The sequence below is a fragment of the Salminus brasiliensis genome, chromosome 18 (genome assembly GCF_030463535.1).
Source record: "Salminus brasiliensis chromosome 18, fSalBra1.hap2, whole genome shotgun sequence".
In the NCBI taxonomy this organism is placed as follows: Eukaryota; Metazoa; Chordata; class Actinopteri; order Characiformes; family Bryconidae; genus Salminus; species Salminus brasiliensis.
Window position 1 is genome coordinate 5,446,449 of NC_132895.1, and position 21,199 is coordinate 5,467,647.

Consider the following 21,199-nt stretch of genomic DNA (forward strand, 5'->3'; position numbering starts at 1 on the left):
CAGATGGGTTAAATGCGGCGGACACATTTCACTGTACAGTGACAAATACGTGCACCTTTACCTGTTGATTTGGGGCAAAAAAGTGCCCTGTGCTTTTGCTTATTGGATTTTGCCACTTGTCAGCATGTTGAACTGTGGGATAAACACAGATCAGCCATACCAGTAAAGGCACTGGCAGATATATGAGGCAGTGTGAACGTTCAGTTGTTGAAGGTGACGTGTTGGAAGCAGGAAATATGGGTGATGTGATCAAGTGATGACTCAACAACTGGATCAGAACATCTTCTGTGGGATGTTCCTGGTATGGAGTGTGGTCCCGTGTGGTCAGTACCTTCCAAAAGTGCTCCAAGGAAGGACAACTGGTGAACCAGCAACAGGGTCAGGGGCCCAAGGCTCATTGATGTGATACATGGAGACCCCACCTCACAACTTACAGGACTTGAAGGATCTACTGCTAAAGTGTTGGTGCCAGATACCACAGGACACCTTCAGGGGCCACATGTTCGTGCCTAAAGCTGTTTTAGCAGCACGAGGGGGACCTACACAATACTAGGTTATGTTATGGCTGATCTGTGTATATTTAATCTAAACCTGGCCTTAGTGTGTTTGATGTGGTCTTGGGCACTTCTGCACGTTAAAAAAAAGGACACTGACTATAGAACAACCCCTAAGCTTGAGTCCCAGATCAGGAAAATGTGAGAATGGACACACCCAGTACAGTTTTGGGTTGTCCAATTGCAGAAAACGACACCAGGAATATTTCAAATTTAGCATTCAGAGAAGGGGTGTCCACAAACATTTGGACATATGTGTACACAGTATTTACTGTTTACTGATTTTGTTATATTTTATCTTTCTGTTAGTATTTCTAGAGGTGTTTTGGTAGCATATTTGCATTCGTACTTCAATTAGCTACAACAGCAATGTGCATTGACCTATTTCATTAGAACCCATGCAGGGTGGTCATGCTAAACAACCAGACCAACCATGCTAGACCACCTGAAACCAGCTACCAGCAGAAACCAATCACGAGCTGGATCTTGAGGGACTATACAGTAGAGAATGATGCTTCAATTGGTGCCCTAAACTTGTATGGATTGTTTAACTTCCACAAAATGTTCAAATTGTAGAGTTTTAGATAGCTGGTAATCATCCTAGTTTAGCTTGATGTCCAGCTGGTCACCATGACCAGTGAGGATCTAGCCCAATGACCAATATGACTGGCTGATGACTGACCAACGGAAACCAGGTAATGCTACCAACAAACAACAAACTTATGGGTCATTCCAAGTTGGTCAAGCTGGTTGACCTGCTTAGTTCATGACCAAATTGGATGGTTTAACAGGTCTACCAATGTAGTCAACCACTACGACCAAGGTGGTTGACTAGTATAACCAGCAGCATGACCAGTATGACAAAGCTGGTTGGCCATCATGACCAAGCTTGACCATCGTGGCCACACTGATTCACTAGTAGCCTACGACAAGCTTTCCCAGACCAGTAAATAGTAAATGCTGATAGACCAGCTAATCCATCCATCTCAAATGAAAACATACAGTATGCTGGCCCAGAGCTAAACTGGTCCCAGTATAGGGTATATTTTCACACAGTCAACCAGTATGACCAGTATGACTAGTCTGAAAAAAAAGACCAGTCCTTATTTAACCAGCTGGTTTTCCAGCATAGGATTTTCATGTTTTCATCAGGATGACCAACTGTCCAACCACCCCCAGCATCGATGACTAGCTTGACCCCTCTTGCCAGCTGGATTTTTCAGCAGGGATCTGAACCACTGAATTACAGAAACGTCAAATCTGTGGATTAGGCTCATTATGGACAGAGCCGGGGTTTTATATTTGGTCAGGGGTTAAAGTTTCCCCAAAAAATTTAAAAATGCCTTGACTCTTCAGACCCACGAAAACAGAACGATCCAGTTCAGGGGGGACGTGATGACGTCACGGCGCTCGGACGCTAAGGCGGAAGCGTCGGCAGGGTGATGGTTTAGGTGAGGATGTAGCAGCAGCGGTCAGCTCGTTTCGTTCCGGCACTTCGGGACAGCTCGGGTCTTCAACCCAGAGGAGTCCAGACACGGAGAGGGGCTTATAAGGACACGGCTGGTGTTTTGTTTGGGCACCACCAGCACCACCACCACCAGCAGCAGCAGCAGCACCACCAGCACCACCACCACCACCAGCAGCAGCAGCAGCAGCAGCGCTAGCGGGGCTGAGCGGATGTAAACAAGCGGCACTCACACAGACGAGGCCGAGCCGGAGATGACAGCGGATAAGATCAGCTCGTTGGCATAATCTGCATTATAAGATTGATATTTGTTGCTAAAGCTAAGCCTCAGTATTGGTGAGGACACCTTCCTCAGTTCTAGCTAGCTAGCTGCAGTGGAAAGAGAGAGAGAGAGGGGGGAGAGAGAGGGGGAGAGAGAGGGGGAGAGAGAGGGGGGTCGCTGGCTCGGGTGTGTTTTCCACTGTAGCTACAGGCCAGCAAATGATCAACCTGCATTTCTGCTCAACAACACCAGACTAACCTCACATAAACTGGCCTTTTCGAGGGACTAGGCCACCGAAACTCTCTCTTACTTCCAGGAACAAACCTTTAAGTACATGAGGGAAGAAGTTTGATCGTCGTGTTTACTGGGAATTGTGTGAAATATAAGGTAATACACGAACAGAGCTGAAGACAGCCATTATCAGCTGTAACTTACCCATGTTCTGTTTCTGTCACCACCTGGGGGTGTATAAATGTGCTATGTGCTCTTTGGGAATCATGGCATTTCCCCCGAGTTTACAAGTACATTTTAAAACTTGATTTTAGTCATTTAATTGTATTTCTGACTAAATAGATCTGTAATCGATCAGTGACTTGAGAATTATTATTATTATTATTATTATTATTATTATTATTGTTATTATTGTTATTAGTGCTGAAGCAGAGACACTGATCAAGACAGGATTGTTCACAAAGGTGGTGATAGGAATAGGTCTACACCCCATAAAAAAGAAACATCCCCAAAAGTTAATGATTGGTTACTGCTTCATGCCAAACTAGCTTTTAGTAAAAAGTGGTGTAAAAAAATGTGAAATAAAAAAAAAACATGACATAATGCCAACAGCAGACATTGGTATGACAGGTATACATATATTGCTGATGATAGTAAAATTATAGGTCCAAAGATGTAGGGTACTAATTATAAGGAGCTATTATGCCGTGCAGAATCATGCATCTGCCTTAAGAGTATTGACAAATTTGGTTTAGGCCAAATTCTTATCTCAAACCCACAGAAAAAACAAGTTCTCAGACACCAAGCAGTGCCAATATGATTGTAATGTTGCTTCTAGAGGCATTAAACTCTTCCTGTCACCACCTTTGTGAACAATCCTGACACACAAAACTAATGTAAATAATGTTTTGTTTAAATCAAATAAATTATTAAATTGTTTGCGAAATGTGTGAATTCCTGAATAATAAAAAAGGTTTGTGTGACCATGCAAAAACAGCTTGCTTTCAACATTCATTTGTATCTCTTTTCTCTCAGAGGTGAGGTTGCAGAAGCACGGCGGTCATGGCACATCAGCAGATGCCCAGCTCGCAAAAGGCGTTGATGCTGGAGCTGAAGTCTCTACAGGAGGAACCGGTGGAGGGCTTCCGCATAACCTTGGTGGAAGAGTCCGACCTGTACAACTGGGAAGTGGCCATATTTGGACCCCCAAACACACTCTATGAAGGGGGCTACTTTAAGGTGAGTCCAATTGATGAAACAGACTGTAAAGAAGTAGGAAACATGTGAAAGTTTAACTTCTATTGGGGTTCAAGTAATTTGGGTTTTGCAAATGGCTTGTTGGTCATTATAAAGCATAGTCAGGTGGTAATTATGTGTAAGAAGATGAGAAAAGAAGAGATAATATAAGTCATTATATACCAGAAACAGATATCAGAATCAGATCTATTGACCAAATATGTTGACACACACAAAGAATTTGGTTCTGGCCGTTAGTGTCTCTCAGCACAGCACTTAGTATTTAAGCAAAATACAGTATACGGTGTATACACAGTATACAAGCAATAAGCAGACTATACAAACACAATGATGTGATATACAGACAATATATATATATATAGTCGTAGTGCAACAGCTTATTGTTAATAATGGTACAATATAGTAGGTCAGAAGGATGATAATATTGTGCCTTGCAGCACCTTGCATGTACCTCTCTGCTAAATTTATCTGTATAGTGCTTTTTACAACTGTTGTTGTCACAAAGCAGCTTTACATTATTAGTAATTAGTAAAACTATAATAAAAGAATCCCAATCCCAGGAAATAAGCAGTATTTTCTTAAGAAATTTTAATGTAACAACGTTTCTGTGTAGTTTTTAGAGCCAATAAATTCTTCCTAATCACCACCTTTGTGAACAATTCTGAACTTTCTCTAGAACAGCACATTTCACATCAAACCACCGCGAACGCTTTTTTATTTACATCATAGCGATTTAATTAATCATGTGGAGTTCTTTGAAAAGAATATGGGAGAAATGTGAATTCTAGTATTATTAACATTATAACAAATTAATGCTACACAAAAGGATGACATTTCTGTGTAATTGATATACTTTTCTAAGCTTAGGACAAGAGTCTATGCAGATCCTCCTCTGGCAGGGACAGCCAGTGACCCAACCCCAATCTCTAGAGTGTTATGATTAGTGGTATTTGCTTTACAGCCTCAGGATGAACTTTGTGCCGTGACTGTTGGAAAACTGGGTCCTAACGGTGAATCAGCTGACTGCTGGATGTCATATTGACACCAGGGGGCACCCTAACTTCACGCTTTCTATCCAGTTGTATCAGATCTTAGACTGATGTCTATGATCTATGATCTCAAAACACTTTATTCCGCTGCCTAGTGATGCCTACTATCCGAGGAACATCCACCTGCGTGTGCACATCCATGTGTGCAGTCAGTCAGTGTGGTGTTTGAGATAGAGGCGCTGTTTCTGCTCTGTCATGTTCTCAATGTATCTTGGCAGTAACCCCACCTCCCCACATCTTATCCTTTGCCCCATCTCTCGTTCTCCCTGGTTCTTCTGTCCCAAGTGATGCAGTTCGTATGCCTCTATTTTTAGGTCTGACAGATATAAATGGAAACTCAGTAGGAGAGCTGAAAGAGAGAAGGACATACTGAGTCTCTCCCAAGTCCCCCACCTTCCCCCACAGCCGGTACAGGCAATAAATCGTTTATGCTGAGATACATTGCAGCTAATTACTTTTTTTATTGATATATGATTTAATGGAAAGTAAGTCATTTGCTTCAGGTTGTTTTAAAAGAATATGTTAGAATTAATTAGACTAAAAAAGTCAGATGCTTTATATCAGGTTAATGTTTACAGTATTGGGTTATATCTTCTTTGGTATAGTTTTAGAAAAGCAGAACGGAAAAAAAGAATTCAGTTGAAACATGCTATGTCAGCATGAAGTAGCGGCACTCAGGAAGCAACTTTATCAATACACTAGGCTCCTTTGTGAGAATTACATTGTAAAATGCTGCTTATCTGAGCAGTTTATTAGCTGTTTATTAGCTCGGTAAAACACTATTATTAGAATAAACACTAAAAATATTCCTACAGAAGGTGGAAGTGGTTCTCCATCACTGTGCTCATTAGAACATCTCCAAAGTTCTCCTCTCTCATGGAGTCTAGTATTATTTAGAGCTCTCCTCATATCAACACCTGGTTTGGTGGTAAATCAGGGCTTAATGATGGTAAATCAGGTGAGCTGCTGCTGCTGCTGCTGATGGAGTTGAACACATCCTCCATGCTGTGCTGGCTGGACTGGGTGGGCGTCCTGGAGAAACCTGGAACCAAGCTCTGTTCTTACTAGCTTACAAGATCTCACCCACTTTCTTTCTTCAGAATGAGAAGCTCTTGCTCCTTTTTACTGGATTTGTGTTTACCAGCATCTGTTCTAATGAGATCTGGAGTTTCTACAGTAAACATACTCTTATTGATGAGAGAAATACTTTTAAATAATGTGATAAGATGCCTAAAACATCTGCACAGTACTGCATTTGTAGAAAAATAATCATATTCATTACTTTTCTCAGCCAGGCTGGTTTGCTTATGTACAGTAGCAGAGGACATTTTTACCGCTACTAAAAATTATGCACAGAATGCTGGTCAAATCCAGATGAAGGTGCATGTGTGAATGGGGTTCAAGAATGAAGTCACTGCAGTGTTGCATACTGATTGTCATGATCCTTAAATGTAAAGTATTTAGGCCTTTCTGTTGTTTAATTGGGTGCCCCAAGGATTTCTGTACTGCTGTGAATGTGAATGGTCCCAGGAAGGAGTGTGGGAATGATAGCAAAATTGGGTGACGTAGGCAGTGCTGAATGCTTAGATGCTGATAGTGGTATCTCTGTAGAAACAGACTTGAGCTCCTCCCATTGTAAACTACGTAAGTACTGATCAGTGCCAATGTAGGAAGAACAGCACAGGGAACAGTGTCGTCCCTGTATCAGAAGATGTGTGCTGTATATGTATTATTTTCTATTTTAGAGGAATACAATCGAAATATTAGACTTGGTTTATTGTCTGCTGTCTGTTTTTCATGAACACCCCACATGCTTAAATCACTTGTTGTTCACACACTGCTTAACACATTCTGTAGTGTGAGGGATGAGCAATAGAGTGCCAGCCTCTTCTTCTTGTCTGACACACACTGAGCACTCAGCACTACTGCTAAAACTACACGCAAGGGAAAACACTTGTGCTCTGAGGACACATCAGTTCTCCACTCAATTCTGATAAACTAGACTGACGTTAGACTTTTTAATTAGTCCTACATCAACTACAAGCACTTTTCCGGCCATAAAAATGTGGGATTGGGACACCTGCTCGTTCATTGTTTCTTTCAAAATCAAGGGTGGTATTAAAGTAATCGTCACTAATGTCCAGGGAAAGGCTTTCTACTACATTTTGGAGGAGCACTGCTGTGAGGATTTCATTACATTCAGCAACAAGAGCGCTAGTGAGGTCAGGATGTTGGATGATCACCACCTCATCTCATCCCCAACTCCCCAGCTCACCCTGAAAAAACTGAATGGAGCTCCACCATCCCTTATTGCAGAGAATACAGTTCCACTGCTCCACAGCTCAATGCTGGGGGACTTTATACCCCTCTAGCCCACACCTGGCATTAGGCATGGTGGGAATAGGTTCCTAATTTATTAGTAATACTTCTCTACAGGGACTAGACAAGCTGTTTGTGTGTTTCACATCAGAATCCCATAAAGGGGATTAAAAAGTACTATAAAAGTGAATGTATTAAACGTTCTTCTTTTCTAGGCCCATATAAAGTTCCCTGTGGACTACCCATACTCCCCACCAACTTTCCGTTTCCTAACCAAGATGTGGCATCCAAACATATATGAGGTAAACAACACAGTACTACCTGATTTTATTATATAGATATAGATATTATACATTTGTTTGGATTTAGAATTAAACTGAAAATAATAATGTATAAAATGAACTAATTGCCATTGCTGTTTGTGTGACAATTTGTGTCATTTTTGTTCCTGAATCTCAGAATGGGGATGTGTGTATTTCAATTCTGCACCCTCCGGTGGATGACCCCCAGAGTGGAGAGTTACCCTCCGAGAGGTGGAACCCTACGCAGAATGTCAGGTAAAACAGTACTCCATGGATCGCAGCACATATCGTTGTCAGAACCTTTTAGCCCTGTTTTTATTTATGTACACCATTTGAAAATGCCAGCTGCCATTCATATAGTGTCAACCTTTTGATGTTTGCTAGGCCAATGGAAACTGTCTAAAATGCCTTTAAATCAAGTCATGAATTCTTTGATATTAAAGTTAAAATAGTTACATGTTTGTTTTAGTGGTTTATAATTCATTTTGTTTATTTTAGAGAAGCCCAATGCTTAAATGCAAATTTAAACCATATGCTTAAATCACTTTAACCTATTTGTTTTGTAGTTGTTTGTCAGATTTTTTTCATTTTTCTCCCAATTTGGTACTGCCGATTAACCCACCCATTCGTAGCTCCCCCTAGTAAAAGCAGTGCTCCCGACACTAGGAGGGTAAAGACTTAACACGTCTCTTCTAAAACATGCAAAGCCAGTCACCCCATCTTTTCGAACCGCAGCAATCGCGGCATTGCCGGGTCCCCAGGTCTATCGTAGCAGCAAACAGACGCATGTGCCGACCAACATTTTTTCAAAAGCGATGAGGGGAGAGAGCACAGCCAATTTTGCTCTGTTGTAAAACCGGCCACTGATGGCAAAGCGGCATGTCTCGGGATTCATACTCGCGATCCCTGGGCCATAGTGGCAGCGCATAAAACAGCTGAGCCCCAGTGTGAAACTTTTGATGATTAATAGGCCAATGGAAACCGTCCAGTTACTCAAAATTAAATAATAAATTCTAAAGGCTGATTTATGCTTCTGCGATTTATGCTGATGTGAGATAAATGGTTGCACGCAACGAACCAAATCATCACATCTTGGCGTTTCCTCGTCTGCAGCCAGACTATGCCGTAGACCCTGCATTGACTCTACAATGAAGCATTAAGACAAAGGCCTTAAGACATTAACCTCTTTATTTTTTCTTCTCTTATATGTGTGTGCTTCAGTTTTATTAGAACATACACCATAAAAGGTCAACATCAGAAGCTTTGTTTAAATGAAATGCTCAGAGATGAAATAGGGGAAATGGCAACATTGGACTTCTTGCGCATATAAATAGATTTATGTGTTTCATTTTTTTGTATTTTTTGTAGAACTATCTTGCTGAGTGTAATCTCTCTGCTGAATGAACCCAACACCTTTTCTCCGGCTAATGTTGACGCTTCAGTCATGTTTCGCAAATGGAGGGACAGCAAGGGAAAGGACAAGGAGTATGCTGAAATCATCCGGTAAACACTCTTCAGACAAATCCGATGTTTATATAGTGTACACTGGTTCACACTTGCACATGAATGATTTCAGCTCAGGCTCATTTTAATGCCTGATGAGATGTGATGCCTAGTGCCATCTCAGCAAAACAGCCATGTAGGTTTGTAGATTAGTCGGTAGAATCAATTTGCTGAGTTGCATGTTGTTTTGTATCTCCTCTCATTGGCTATTTTATCTGGTACATCAACCATATAGGTGCACTTTGTAGGTGTACAATTGCTGACTGTGGCCCATTCGTTGATGCACAACTTATTAGCCACCCTCTTCTAAAAAAAAAAAAAAACTAAACAAAACACTTACACTTGTACACTTACTGGCCTCTTTATTAGACACCCCTAAATTGGGAGACAGTTAGCAATTGTAACTGCATCATGAAAACTGCATTTTATATGATAGATGTTTCGGATTAAATGGCCAATGAAAAGGTAAAAGATACAAAAAATAGCAACAGAGTGATTCTTTAGTTTGGGACTCTTTTTACCAACTTTTTCAATTAGAAAATTTTGTTTTAATGATGTAGAGACAGTATTTAGATGTATATGTATATCTAATATTTTTTTTAAGACTGAGCTTATATAGACTTGTACATACATTTAGTTCCAGCCACACAAGTTGATTGATTGAGAAGCATCCATTCAAATACTGTCACTGTAGCTATAAATCATATAATGAACCAAGAAGTAATGTAAATGCCCTGAGCAAAAGAAAACAACACTGACCTAAAATGAAAGAAGCAGCCATCAATTCGGAGACCACAGTTAAACCCCTTTAGCCAACATTGTCATTACACATGGTGCCAATAGATTCATGTTTATCTGCACCTAAAAGAGTCCTATTCAGTTGGCAGTACTTCTCTACAGGGACTAGACAAGGTGTGTGTGCACATCTGTGTCAGCAATAGGTTCAACTTAAAGCAGTTGAATGCATTCATTAGAAGGGGTGTCCACAAACATTCAAATATGCGGTATATTTTATATGTATTTATTATAGAAATAATGTGAATTTCTTTATCTTTGTAAATTATTGATGCAGTGGTATAAATGTTGATGACACTAAAGACACTAACTCACTTTTCCAGACATGGATGACATGTGCTCCCTGTGTCAGTCTTTGTTCTCATGGGTGCAACATAAACAACCTTTAAAACATTCCTTACTGAATTCATAGGCTGTTGTAATGATGTTCATGTTGGAGACAGCAATATATTTTACTGTCATCAAACGTATGACACATATAACCATAAATAATAAAAAAATAGTTTTTTTTTTTGAAAGTCTGGATTGCGGACCAAAGGCCAAAGTAGCAAAGTACTGCTTTTTAAAAACATAAAAACTATTATTTTGGTGCATTATTTTTTGGTTGTGTAATAAATAATATATTTTATATGTACGCTATTTATTTTGGAATAAAGTATTTTTAACGTGATTTTATAACCTGGGGATATAAAAGAGACCCTAATTGAAGAATCACCTATTATCAACTGATATATTATAAATTATAAAAGTCTCAATCCAACACTTCAGTATCTTCTATTAGCTGGACACACCGGACACACATCTGTCCTTCTATTGTTTTATCTTGTGTACAGAAAGCAGGTGCTGTCCACAAAGGCGGACGCGGAGCGGGACGGGGTGAAGGTGCCCACCACGCTGGCTGAGTACTGCATCCAGACCAAAGTGCCTTCCCACGACAGCAGTTCTGACCTGCTCTATGACGACCTGTACGACGACGACATTGAGGAAGAGGACGATGATGATGATGAGGCAGAAGCTGGTGGCCCGGCAGGGGAGATGAGCGGAGACTGCTTTGGCGATGAGGAGGACTCCGGCAATGAGGAGTCTTGACCTCCTTCTGTTACCGTGACGTTGACCCTTTCCCCCGCCACCATACTTCACCCTGATTCTCATGTTTCCGTCCGTCTGTCTGTCTGTCCGTCCCACTGTGTGTCCCTGAGTTTCTGTTTAGGCTGCTGATGTTTCACCGTTTGTCCTAAAAACAATAACAATAACAAAAACAACAAACCCTGACCTTGATTTCTCTCCCTCTCCTTACATTCCTTTATAACAGAGTCCTCTGTGTAAGCCATAACCCATTGTTCTGAGCTTTTACAGCCCCAATCAGGAATCACTGTAACGGGTAGGATTTTTGCTTTTTGGGAGCAGCAGTTTTAAAGCAACAATAGTGCTGCTAACCAGGCGTTTACCACTCTGTTTGTAAGTGAATGCTGCTCTACAGCCCTAGCAGTGCATTTATAGCATTTACACTGATTCCTGATTGGGGCTTAAGAATGAGGCTCAGGTACAGTAGTAACCATAGACTTGTCCATGTCACTCTGGCATTCATCCTCCCTTGCCTGCCTCGAGACCTCAGGGCTTTTGGATACTCACGGCTCTCGATCCACCCTTAACAACTCAATGATTTCAAAGTGTTCTCTTGCCTTTGTTGGAATTCATTTTTTTAGTGGGGGATTGTTTTCCCTGTTTTTTGACGTTCTTGTCCGTGCAATCTTTTAATGCTTCACCTTCTTGTCTTTTTACTTCCCTTTCCCTCTGTGTCTTTGTATGTTTTACCACCCACACACCTCATGTGTCTTTTAGAGGTAACAGATGGCTCTGTCTGTCCAGTGAGTAAATGTTTTTTTTGTTTGTTTGTTTGTTTGTTTGTTTGTTTCTTGTGTCTTGTCCTTTTTTGCAAACCTCTTTTGTCCCCACCTATCAACAAGCCAGGGCTTTTAAGTGCTTTGTTTTTCTACATGCCCACCTGTTTATGACTGATTTCTCTGCTCTCGTGTAGTTTGCCAGGTAAGTATTTGAGATAGAGTAGTCAGATGGCTTGGGGGGGGGGAGCGTTTGAAGGAAAAGAAAAAATCTTAATGGATAAAATTACTGCATGTGAGCCGTCGCAAGCGGCTCTTACCTTTTTAGACCCAAATCACTTTCGATGAGTCTCTTAAGCCATTAAATGAAATGGTAATGGAGTCTGAGTACCTGGCAATGAAGGTGCTTTCAGGTGCTACCACAGTATACACTCAGAACAACTGCAGCATCGGCATGGACAGTAGTGTCAGATCTACACTCAGTTACAGATATTTCCTACAGCCTTTAAGTTGCTACGTATCGCTGACCCAAGAGCAGTGGTGAACAGACATGCTGAGAGACTGTTTAGTCCAGAGGAACATGCCCCGCGTTTGGCCCTTATTTTAGATTCTGATCTAAAAGATCCTGATGACAGCTGATGATGATGATGATGATGATTAAGAAGATATAACTGTGCTTCACTTTGAAGTGTGCGCATATTCTAGGTATCTGGTATAAGCTTTTAGATGCACCATGGAGTGAGTGACTGCACCTAACCATTGCTATCTCTCATTTTCTGTTCCTTCCTTCTGGTTTTTCTATCAGAGCTGACTTTGTTCCAGTAATTTGGCTTCGAAGTCGATTTTTACAAGCTGTTGAGGCATGGGGTTTCAGATCATGGACTGCCGAGGACACCTGGCTTGTCAGTGTTTCTTGATGAGCCCGCTTAACCCCTGCCTTAATTTCTCCTCTTTTTTTTTTTTTTTGGTTATTATTTTTTTTTTGCTCTATTCACAGGCCTCAGCCAAGCCTGCAGCTTTCAAGAGCATGCATGTGTGTTTGTTTTAATGTGTTTTATATAACGTGTCGTTTGAGTTGAGGTTCGGAAGTCTGTCCTCACTAATGGGGCGAGCACATGATGCACATGGGGGGGGTCTCAGGGCTACTGTATCCCAGCAAATCAGCCAAGGATGCCGACATACGTTCCTGTTTATGGAAACACATTTAAGGAAGGGGTGTGCAAAATTAAGCAGGACACTGTGTAAGGACACTGCTAATGCTGGAGCTAATGCTGGAGCTAATGAACAACTTTTCAACTCTGGACAGATGTTCTTTGGAGTAACAGGTGTGAAAGGACTCTCATGCTCACAGTGGGATGTTTTAACACTGGGAAGTGACTGGAGACACTGCGTATGGACAGCACTAAATAAAAACAGCAACAAACTCAGTAATCCTCTGTGATTCTAAGCCTTCCCTGCCCAGAGACTTGTGACTTGCGTCCCTGTGCACAGCAAATTATCGAAATGATTTTTCATGCCCCAATAAGAACTCTTGTGACTCTGACCAGCCGTGGATTGTCTCGGAGGATTCTATTCGTGTGTCATTGGTGTGTTTTGGAGATTTTCACCGCTGTTTTAAGGTTCTGTGTCGCACAACATGGACACAAACTTGCAATTCTTTACCATGCCTTATGGTAATAAGGTGGATGCTTAATGATTCAGTCATTGTTTGCTTTTATGTTCCTTTCGTTTCTCTTATTGTAGTGTTGTAACAGACAGAATCACATTAAACAGATCTTCACTTAAGCAAGAAAAAAAAAAACCCACTGCGAAAAGCATCTAAATCTGTTATTATTCTAGGGATGCATTTCAATTTGAAGAGAGTGTGACCAGTGTGGTCATTTAAGACCGTGCTTGTTTAATCACAATACTGTGTGTATGTGTGGGAGATGAAATTCATGCTCCTCTGCAATTAAAGCATTAGGCCACTCATTTAAAACTGCTATTTATTTCCATTATTCTTCCATTGTTTTTTAATCATGAAAGCTAAAAGTAGAAGGTCAGCAACTCTCTCCGTTCAGACCAACAAAAATAGGCCATTATGTTATGTCACGTAGTAATACCGAACTGTGGAACCGGTATAGGGGTTACGGTTCTGTGCACACAGTCGTATGGAGAATACATGGCACATGTGGCCACATTAAGGCAATTTCACAAGAGCATGTGCCGCCCTGAAACCTTGAGCTATATGTTGTCGGATTTGCATGGTATTGTAAGAACTGCAGTGGTAACTAGGCTTGTTTGGCCTCCTCCTCCTCCTCTTCCCCATCTCTCTCACTGCCGTGTATAACGAGAGACTCGTGGTATGTGTCCACTTGCACTTATGTTTGATGTGTTTCACCATACCGTGGCTCGGCTCGCTGTATATGAATGTGTCTGACATTTCTTTATTTTTAATGTTAATAATTGTTTTCTGATCTAATCCAAGGCAAATCCAGAAACTGTTGTTCATCAGCCTTTCCTCCTTGTTTGAAAGGTGTTTGTTCTGTGTGTGTCGCTCATAAGACATACCAACTTACTTTTCCCCGATTGTCTTGATGCAACGCGGTGGCCAGACCCATTCACACAAAGCCACAGTGGAGCTCTCTTCGTTGGAATGAATAGGATGAGGTGAAGCGGTAAGTGGACATGTACTGTCAGATGCTCGTGTTTAGATGTTCTCTTTCTTTATTCTTTATCTCTCACTGTTCTCAATTTGGATTTGAAACGACCAAAAGAGTTGGCGTAGAGCTGTAACATAACATTTCAGCATCGTTATCACAATGTGCACATGGCAGTAGTCACATCGCAGGCCGTGTCAAATGAATCTTTTTTGCTGTTTGATACAAAAGGAAAATTCACTCTCCTCATATTTCATGACCTAACTACCAGATACCAATACAGTTTATTTCTCTCCAACATTGGATACATGGAGTGCATAATTATATAATTATATACATTATTTGCAATGTTCATTTTTTTCCAATATCATGCAGCCCTACTTTTTTAACATCAATGTGCAATTAACAGTTTCCATCTAGTGCCACACACAAGCAGACACATTGTCCTCGTTAATCCACCATGATTTCATGAGCTGAAATAAGCTAATGTAAAGCTGCACAATATATCGCCTCAGCTTCATTATCACAATGTGCACAAGTGCAACGGTCAGATTGAAGGACGTCAAATTAAAGTTTTTTAATGTTTTTTTGCTGTTTGATACAAAAGGGAAAAAAACACCTCTATGTTTTCTATTACATATATACCAGAAGCAGATTGTAGATTGTATATAGGATGTCATCTGATCTTATGCCAACACTGGATTCACAGAGGACATTATTAAAATCATGACATGTTGGATCACTGACTGGTGAAATCATCTGGTTAAAATTCCTGTTTTTTTTAACATGGCAATATATATTGCAATATCCGTTTTCCCAGTATTGTGCAGCCCTAGTCAGGGTTCACAGGATTCAATGTTCCACCATGGTTAGTCTTGTACTGTACTCGTACTGAACAGTGAGGTCCAAACCACAGTGCGAACTGAACCGTGACTTTTGTGTGCCATTACACTTCTACTGCAGTGAAGCCTTCAGAACATTTATCAGCTTTCTATGGAAAGTTCATTTCCACCAATAACTTTTTTTTTTTTTTTTACTTTTCATTCCAAATGCATAAAGTCCCAAATCGCAAAATAATGAGAGCATATCTCAGACAACTTGGCAATGATGATTAATGATTAAACAAAACATTAGGTGCTTTACTTCTTTTTAAGTGGTAGGAATGGACTTCCATAGCTCAGTTTATGCAGGTTTATATATATATATATATATATATATATATATATATATATATATATACACACACACACACACACACAGTGCCCTCCATAATTATTGGCACCCCTGGTTAAGATGTGTTCTTTAGCTTTAGTTTTTTTCTAAATAATATAGGACCACGATGGAAAAAAGAGTAAAATCCAACCTTTAACTCAAGTGAATTTATTCAGTAGGAAAACATTAAGAAATAATTGTTTAACATCAAATCATGTGTGCCACAATTATTGGCACCCCTGATGTTAATACTTTGTACAACCCCCTTTTGCCAACAAAACAGCACCTAATCTTCTCTTATAATGTTTCACAAGATGGGAGAATACAGATAGAGGGATCTTTGACCATTCCTCTTTGCACAATCTCTCTAAATCATCCAGCGACCAGGGTCCTCTCCTCTGCACTCTCCTCTTCAGCTCACCCCACAGGTTTTCAATTGGGTTGAGGTCTGGGGACTGAGATGGCCATGGGAGGAGCTTGATTCTGTGTGTGGTGAACCATTTCTGTGTAGATTTTGCCATATGTTTTGGGTCATTATCTTGCTGAAAGACCCAGTGACGACCCATCTTCAGCTTTTGGGCAGAAGCCACCAGATTATGTTTTAAAATGTCCTGGTATTTCAAAGCATTCATGATGCCATGCACCCTAACAAGGTTCCCAGGGCCTTTGGAAGAGAAACAGGCCCACAGCATCACTGATCCTCCCCCATATTTCACAGTGGGCATGAGGTGCTTTTCTGCATACTCAGCTCTTGTGTTACGCCAGACCCACTTAGAGCATTTGTTGCCAAAAAGCTCTATCTTTCATCTGACCAAAGCACACGGTCCCAGTTGAAGTTCCAGTACTGCTTAGCAAACTCCAAATGTTTGCGTTTATGATTGTGAGTGAGAAAAGGGTTTTTCCGTGCATGCCTCCCAAACAGCTTGTTGGCATGCAGACAGCGCCTGATGTTTAGGAGACTTTGTGACCCCAAGAAGCTACCATGTGTTGCAATTCTGTAACAGTGAGCTTTGGAGACCTTTTTATTTCTCCTATCATTCTCCTCACTGTGCGTGGTGGCAAAATAAACCTGCGTCCTCGTCCAGGCTTGTTTACCACTGTTCCAGTTGTTTTAAACTTCTTAATAATTCCTCTGACAGTAGATATGGACAGGTGGAGGTGAGTGGCTATTTTCTTGTAGCCATTTCCTAACTTGTGGAGGTCAACACACATCTGCCTTACTTGAATGGTATGTTTCTTTGTCTTTCCCATGTTGAAGAGAAACGGCCTCTGTGTCGCGTCATATTTATACCCCAGGGAAACAGGACGTTGTGAATTACTAATTAAATGTTCATACATACTCTGATCAACTTAAACTACTGTAGAAACTGTAGAATAATGTAGAAACAGAAATACTTTAATTACATTTATTTCCTAAGAAATGTTAGGGGTGCCAATAATTGTGGAACAGGTGATTTTATGAAAATAATTATTTCTTAGTCAGGGATTTTTTTTTCCCCCTTAAAATTCACTTGAGTGAAAGGTTGTATTTTACTATTTTTTTCCATCGTGGTCCTATATTATTTAGAAAAAAACTCAATTTATTAGAAGCTAAAGAACACATCTTAACCAGGGGTGCCAATAATTATTGAGGGCACTGTATGTATGTATATATATATATATATATATATATATATATATATATATATATATATATTCCCTATGGTCACATAGTAACACATATAGACTTACTTTGTGTGTTGTTTATTGACAGTATTATTCAGTAAGGAACGCTCCAGGAAACCCCATGTTGTAGAGATGCTCTATTGGCTTTCTACACTTTGATTTGTCAGTGCTAAATAGGTAAAAGCAATAAGTTAGATAGATAGATTAGATACAGTATGATCTCTATGACACATTACCACCACCGGCACAATCATCTGAGCACATAAGGAGCAATTTGGTGCGCAGCAGAGGGAGTTTCTTTATCTTCAGTTACTTGTTGAGTAAATAATGTTCCCATGTCTAAGACCATGTTCAGAACTGGTTGCTTCATACATCTTGAGTATCAGGATTATAACCGGATAAGGCCAAGCCATCTAAAGATGCAAAATAAAAAGAAGATACCAGATACAAATCTGATCACTAAAACCACTCCAGGAGGTGGTCTTAGACGCATTTAAGCCATGTTGTAGTAGCGTGAACACAGCCGTCTAAACCCATAGAATCCGGATACTATTCATATGAAGTGACCAGGTGTAAACAGGGTCAGATCCAGGCTTCCAAGCATCACCTATATACAGAACCTGCATTTGTTAAAATGATTTAAACAGTGAACTCTATGGATGATTACATGACATTTCCTAAACAACAGCTGACCAGTTTCCCAAAGTACCCCAAAAAAAATATTCAATACCACACACCAGGTGTCACTGTTTCAGACCTTCCCCTTTCTCCAGAAAGTGCTGAGCACCTTTAAGAGTGTCCTGTAGATCCCTGTACTTTGCAAGCTTGCATGCCTCCTCAAGTCGGGCCCAGCGGTAGTCTTGATGCTCGTCTGATAGGGTGACATTTACGCTAGAATCACTCAGCTCAGCCAGCCAGTAGAGGACCTCCTTCTCTCTGCCCCGTACTTCATAATGCAGTCTCTGCAGAAACCCATCAACCATACGCAGGTGCCCTTTACCCAAACCAGCCTCCTCCTGAGTCTCCCTCCATGCCGTGGTCAGGTCATCTTCTCCAGGGTCTACGTGACCTAAAGAACAGACAGAGAACTGTAAGACTGTAACCCAGTTTCACAAGGACTTATCACTTGGCATAAAGAGCAGTCAACATGACACGGACAACAGACAGTGGGGGTTCAAGCTGTACCTTTGGGAGGAGTCCAGTGGTGTTCTCCGTAGGAGGTTTGCAGGAGAAGATATTCAATGTTGTCAGGAGAACACTGTGCCAGACGCCGGAATATTATAAATCCACATGCTCGCAATGCCATTATCTGAGGAAAACAATCCAACGTTACACTCGGGTAATGGTGTAGCCATGCCACAAGGCTGAAAATGGCTTAAATTTGATGTATTGCACTCTGGAAGACACCCTTGGTGCAGTAGAGACCAGAGGCAGAGCCAGATTTGGCTACTCATTTGGCAGACCCACCCCCTTCTCCCAGACCGAGCTCAGGTGTCTCAGACCACCTTCACTGAGCTTATAACGAAGACACAGAGCGGATTTCCCCCTGGATTCCCAGTTTGTCCAGTATGTGGACGCTCCAACAGTAGAAGTGCAGCTCATGTAAGTTCCACTACAACTCAGCTAATTCATTTATTGAACAGAAAGACCATGTAGGTCCTGCAACGACCGGCCTCTTCCAGCAAAGACGGTCAATCACTTTGTTCCTAAGTGTAACTCTGCCTTCATACGATATAGCAGTACAGGATAAGAGTAAGGGATTAAAGACTGATTTCTGGGGAAATAAAAATGGGTCAGAATTAGCTCAGGGAAAACGAACTGCTGGAATTTGAAGACTTGAGATAGAAAGCGGAGTTTAGAGGAGAATAATGATATGGAAAGAGGCTGTTTTGTCACTAAAACATATGGGGATGGGCAGAGCATACTGCAACCAGTCAGCAGAGGTGCTAGACCTGTGGTTGCTTCATTTTTGAAAGACCTTTTGCTGTCCATGGTTTCTGCAGTCACTGAATTAAACAGGTTTTTGAACGTTCACTGCTTGATTTTTCACTCTGACCAGGCCACTTCAAGTCATTAGCTTTGTTCCTTGGATCAGTGTCCTGTTGCATAACCCAATTACGTTCCAGCTTCACATCACAGACAGATAAACAAGAAGTTTACTTAAGAATTCTCTAGTTGAACAAAGTTGTCAAGGTTACATTTTACATTTACGGCATTTTAGCAGACGCTCTTATCCAGAGCGACTTACAAGGTGACTCGTATTACAGAGGTGGGTCAGTGTAGTGTTAGGAGTCTTGCCCAAGGACTCTTATTGGTGTAGCACAGCACAGTCACCCAGACCGGGAATTGAACCCCAGTCCCCCACATGGTGTGGTAGCTCAGTGGCAGGTAGTGGTGTTATCTGTTGCACCACACCAACCACTCTCCCACCACGTTCACCATGTTTCAAAGTTGGTATAGTGTTTCTATAAAACGCAGTGTCTGCTTTAAGTTGAAAAATCTTTGTTGTCCAAAAAGTAAAACTAGTCTGTTTATAGAACACTATCCCAAAAGCTCCAGGGAATATCCAGGTGTTGTTTTGGGAAAAAATGTAAGTCCTGCATTAGCAGTGTTTTCTGTCTTGCTGCTCTCCCATTAAATGCCCAGGCTAATTTCTTACAAGGTTAGAGAGATTTCGTTTCCTGAATGCTCTCCTTGAACCTCTGGTGGTCATTTGCAGCTGTGCCCTTTGAGGATTTTTGGAAGGGCAGGTGCTCCTGGGAAGATTCCCCAATGTTCCTATGGTTCTTAATTTGTAGATAACGGATCTGACTGTACTTCAGTGATGTCCTAGAATCGTAAAACAAAAATCGCAGCCCTTCAATTTATCTTATTTTCCTCTTCTCTTCTAGATGATGCTTTCTTTTGACCATGGTCTAGTGTGTTTGTTAAAAACTTGAATTGCTCTGATTCTGGAACTTATTCTATGTTTGTTCTGATGTACCAGAAAAATATTAGATATTAACACCTGCCCAGAATTCTCATAGTGGTGCAGCCCTAATAACAACAATATCGATAACAGCTCAGAACTTATGATAACTGCTATTACTGGTAGCCTGTTTTACTCTAGCTGTAGTCTCAGTTATTCTGTAGTTTGTAAAAGTTCCCATGCCAAAGAAAGACACATGCAAAGCATTTACACATGACCATTTGTCCTTCTTGAGGCCACTACATATATCGCTGCTACGGTTGTAAGATTAGTCCTTTATTAGTCCCGCAGTGGGGAAATTCACAGTGTGACAGCAGAAAGGGATAGCAGGACACTCAGTTACAAAAATTTAGATAAATAATTTACACTATATACACAATGAAACTTAACTTTAAACTTCTAAATTGGAAAAAAGTTAGAAAAAGCTCAGAAGTGAGCAGGAGCTGCTGCAACAGGCTGCCACCTCCGCAGCGCCGTTTCCTTTTGTACTTGCAAAATGCCCTCTGCACATGCAACTCTACTGTACTCTCTACTTACTTTCTTTACTCAAAGTATGTAATAACTTTGTATGGACATTGTACAGTGTTTCTGCTGTGCATATCACAATAAACTGTTTAATCTTGAATCTTTCTTGAGCTATCTGAGCAATTATGGCATACGGCAGGTGTCCTACAGTACACATATGTAGCTATCTCTATTCCCTAAATGGGAATGGAGACATCCAAGTCTAATACATGCCCATTAAAAGGGTGAAATCTTGATAGACCACTCGAAGGTCATGCCCCACTGACAGCTCCTCAAAAACATCTGGCAGGCTGCAGTAACGTGCAACAGGCAAGCAAACAGGCAAGCTTTCAAGGCATCTGGAGGGACGTTTCTCCTCGATGGTCCACAGCTATCCTCAAAATCTGGTTGGAAAATCAGGATTTATATATTTTGCACTGTTTTGAGTGTAGCTAAGTCTCATAAACTGTGTTTATATTAAGTTTAATTCTCAAGACTTTACTGCGTGTGTTTATAAATAATATACTTACGTCCAAACGGGTGTAAAACTGCTGATTAACGTCTCTAAAAGCAGCAGAACATCTATTTCTAGGCTATATGGCGCACGTGTTTACACCCAGCAGTTCCGGTTTC

At 40.9% G+C, this 21,199-nt stretch overlaps 2 protein-coding genes across 3 annotated transcripts; one reads left to right on the top strand and one right to left on the bottom strand.

Moving 5' to 3' along the window:
* Nucleotides 1-1,982: 1,982 nt before the first annotated feature.
* Nucleotides 1,983-13,392, top strand: ube2r2 (ubiquitin-conjugating enzyme E2R 2). 2 transcript variants are annotated; one of them, XM_072662278.1, is made up of 6 exons: nt 1,983-2,355; nt 3,548-3,751; nt 7,353-7,439; nt 7,597-7,694; nt 8,808-8,942; nt 10,571-13,392. In XM_072662278.1, exons 2-6 carry the CDS (start codon nt 3,575-3,577, stop codon nt 10,824-10,826), a joined length of 753 nt encoding a protein of 250 aa, XP_072518379.1. In that variant the 5' UTR covers nt 1,983-2,355; nt 3,548-3,574; the 3' UTR covers nt 10,827-13,392. The 2 variants fall into 2 exon arrangements, with proteins under 2 accessions (XP_072518379.1, XP_072518378.1); XM_072662277.1 differs by lacking the exon at nt 1,983-2,355 and adding an exon at nt 2,440-2,668.
* A 2,115-nt stretch (nt 13,393-15,507) lies between these two features.
* Nucleotides 15,508-21,199, bottom strand: nudt2 (nudix (nucleoside diphosphate linked moiety X)-type motif 2). Its single transcript, XM_072662279.1, has 3 exons — nt 21,097-21,199; nt 18,280-18,403; nt 15,508-18,163 (listed from the first exon to the last, which is right to left on the bottom strand). Exons 2-3 carry the CDS (start codon nt 18,398-18,400, stop codon nt 17,838-17,840), a joined length of 447 nt encoding a protein of 148 aa, XP_072518380.1. The 5' UTR covers nt 18,401-18,403; nt 21,097-21,199; the 3' UTR covers nt 15,508-17,837.

Excerpts from the sequence above, each read along its gene's own strand:
- ube2r2 (XM_072662278.1), top strand. The coding sequence starts at position 3,575 with ATGGCACATCAGCAGATGCCCAGCTCGCAAAAGGCGTTGATGCTGGAG. Across the intron at positions 3,752-7,352 it reads ATGAAGGGGGCTACTTTAAG|GCCCATATAAAGTTCCCTGT; the intron begins GTGAGTCCAATT and ends CTTCTTTTCTAG. Across the intron at positions 7,440-7,596 it reads GGCATCCAAACATATATGAG|AATGGGGATGTGTGTATTTC; the intron begins GTAAACAACACA and ends CCTGAATCTCAG.
- nudt2 (XM_072662279.1), bottom strand. The coding sequence starts at position 18,400 with ATGGCATTGCGAGCATGTGGATTTATAATATTCCGGCGTCTGGCACAG. Across the intron at positions 18,164-18,279 it reads CCACTGGACTCCTCCCAAAG|GTCACGTAGACCCTGGAGAA; the intron begins GTACAGCTTGAA and ends TCTGTTCTTTAG.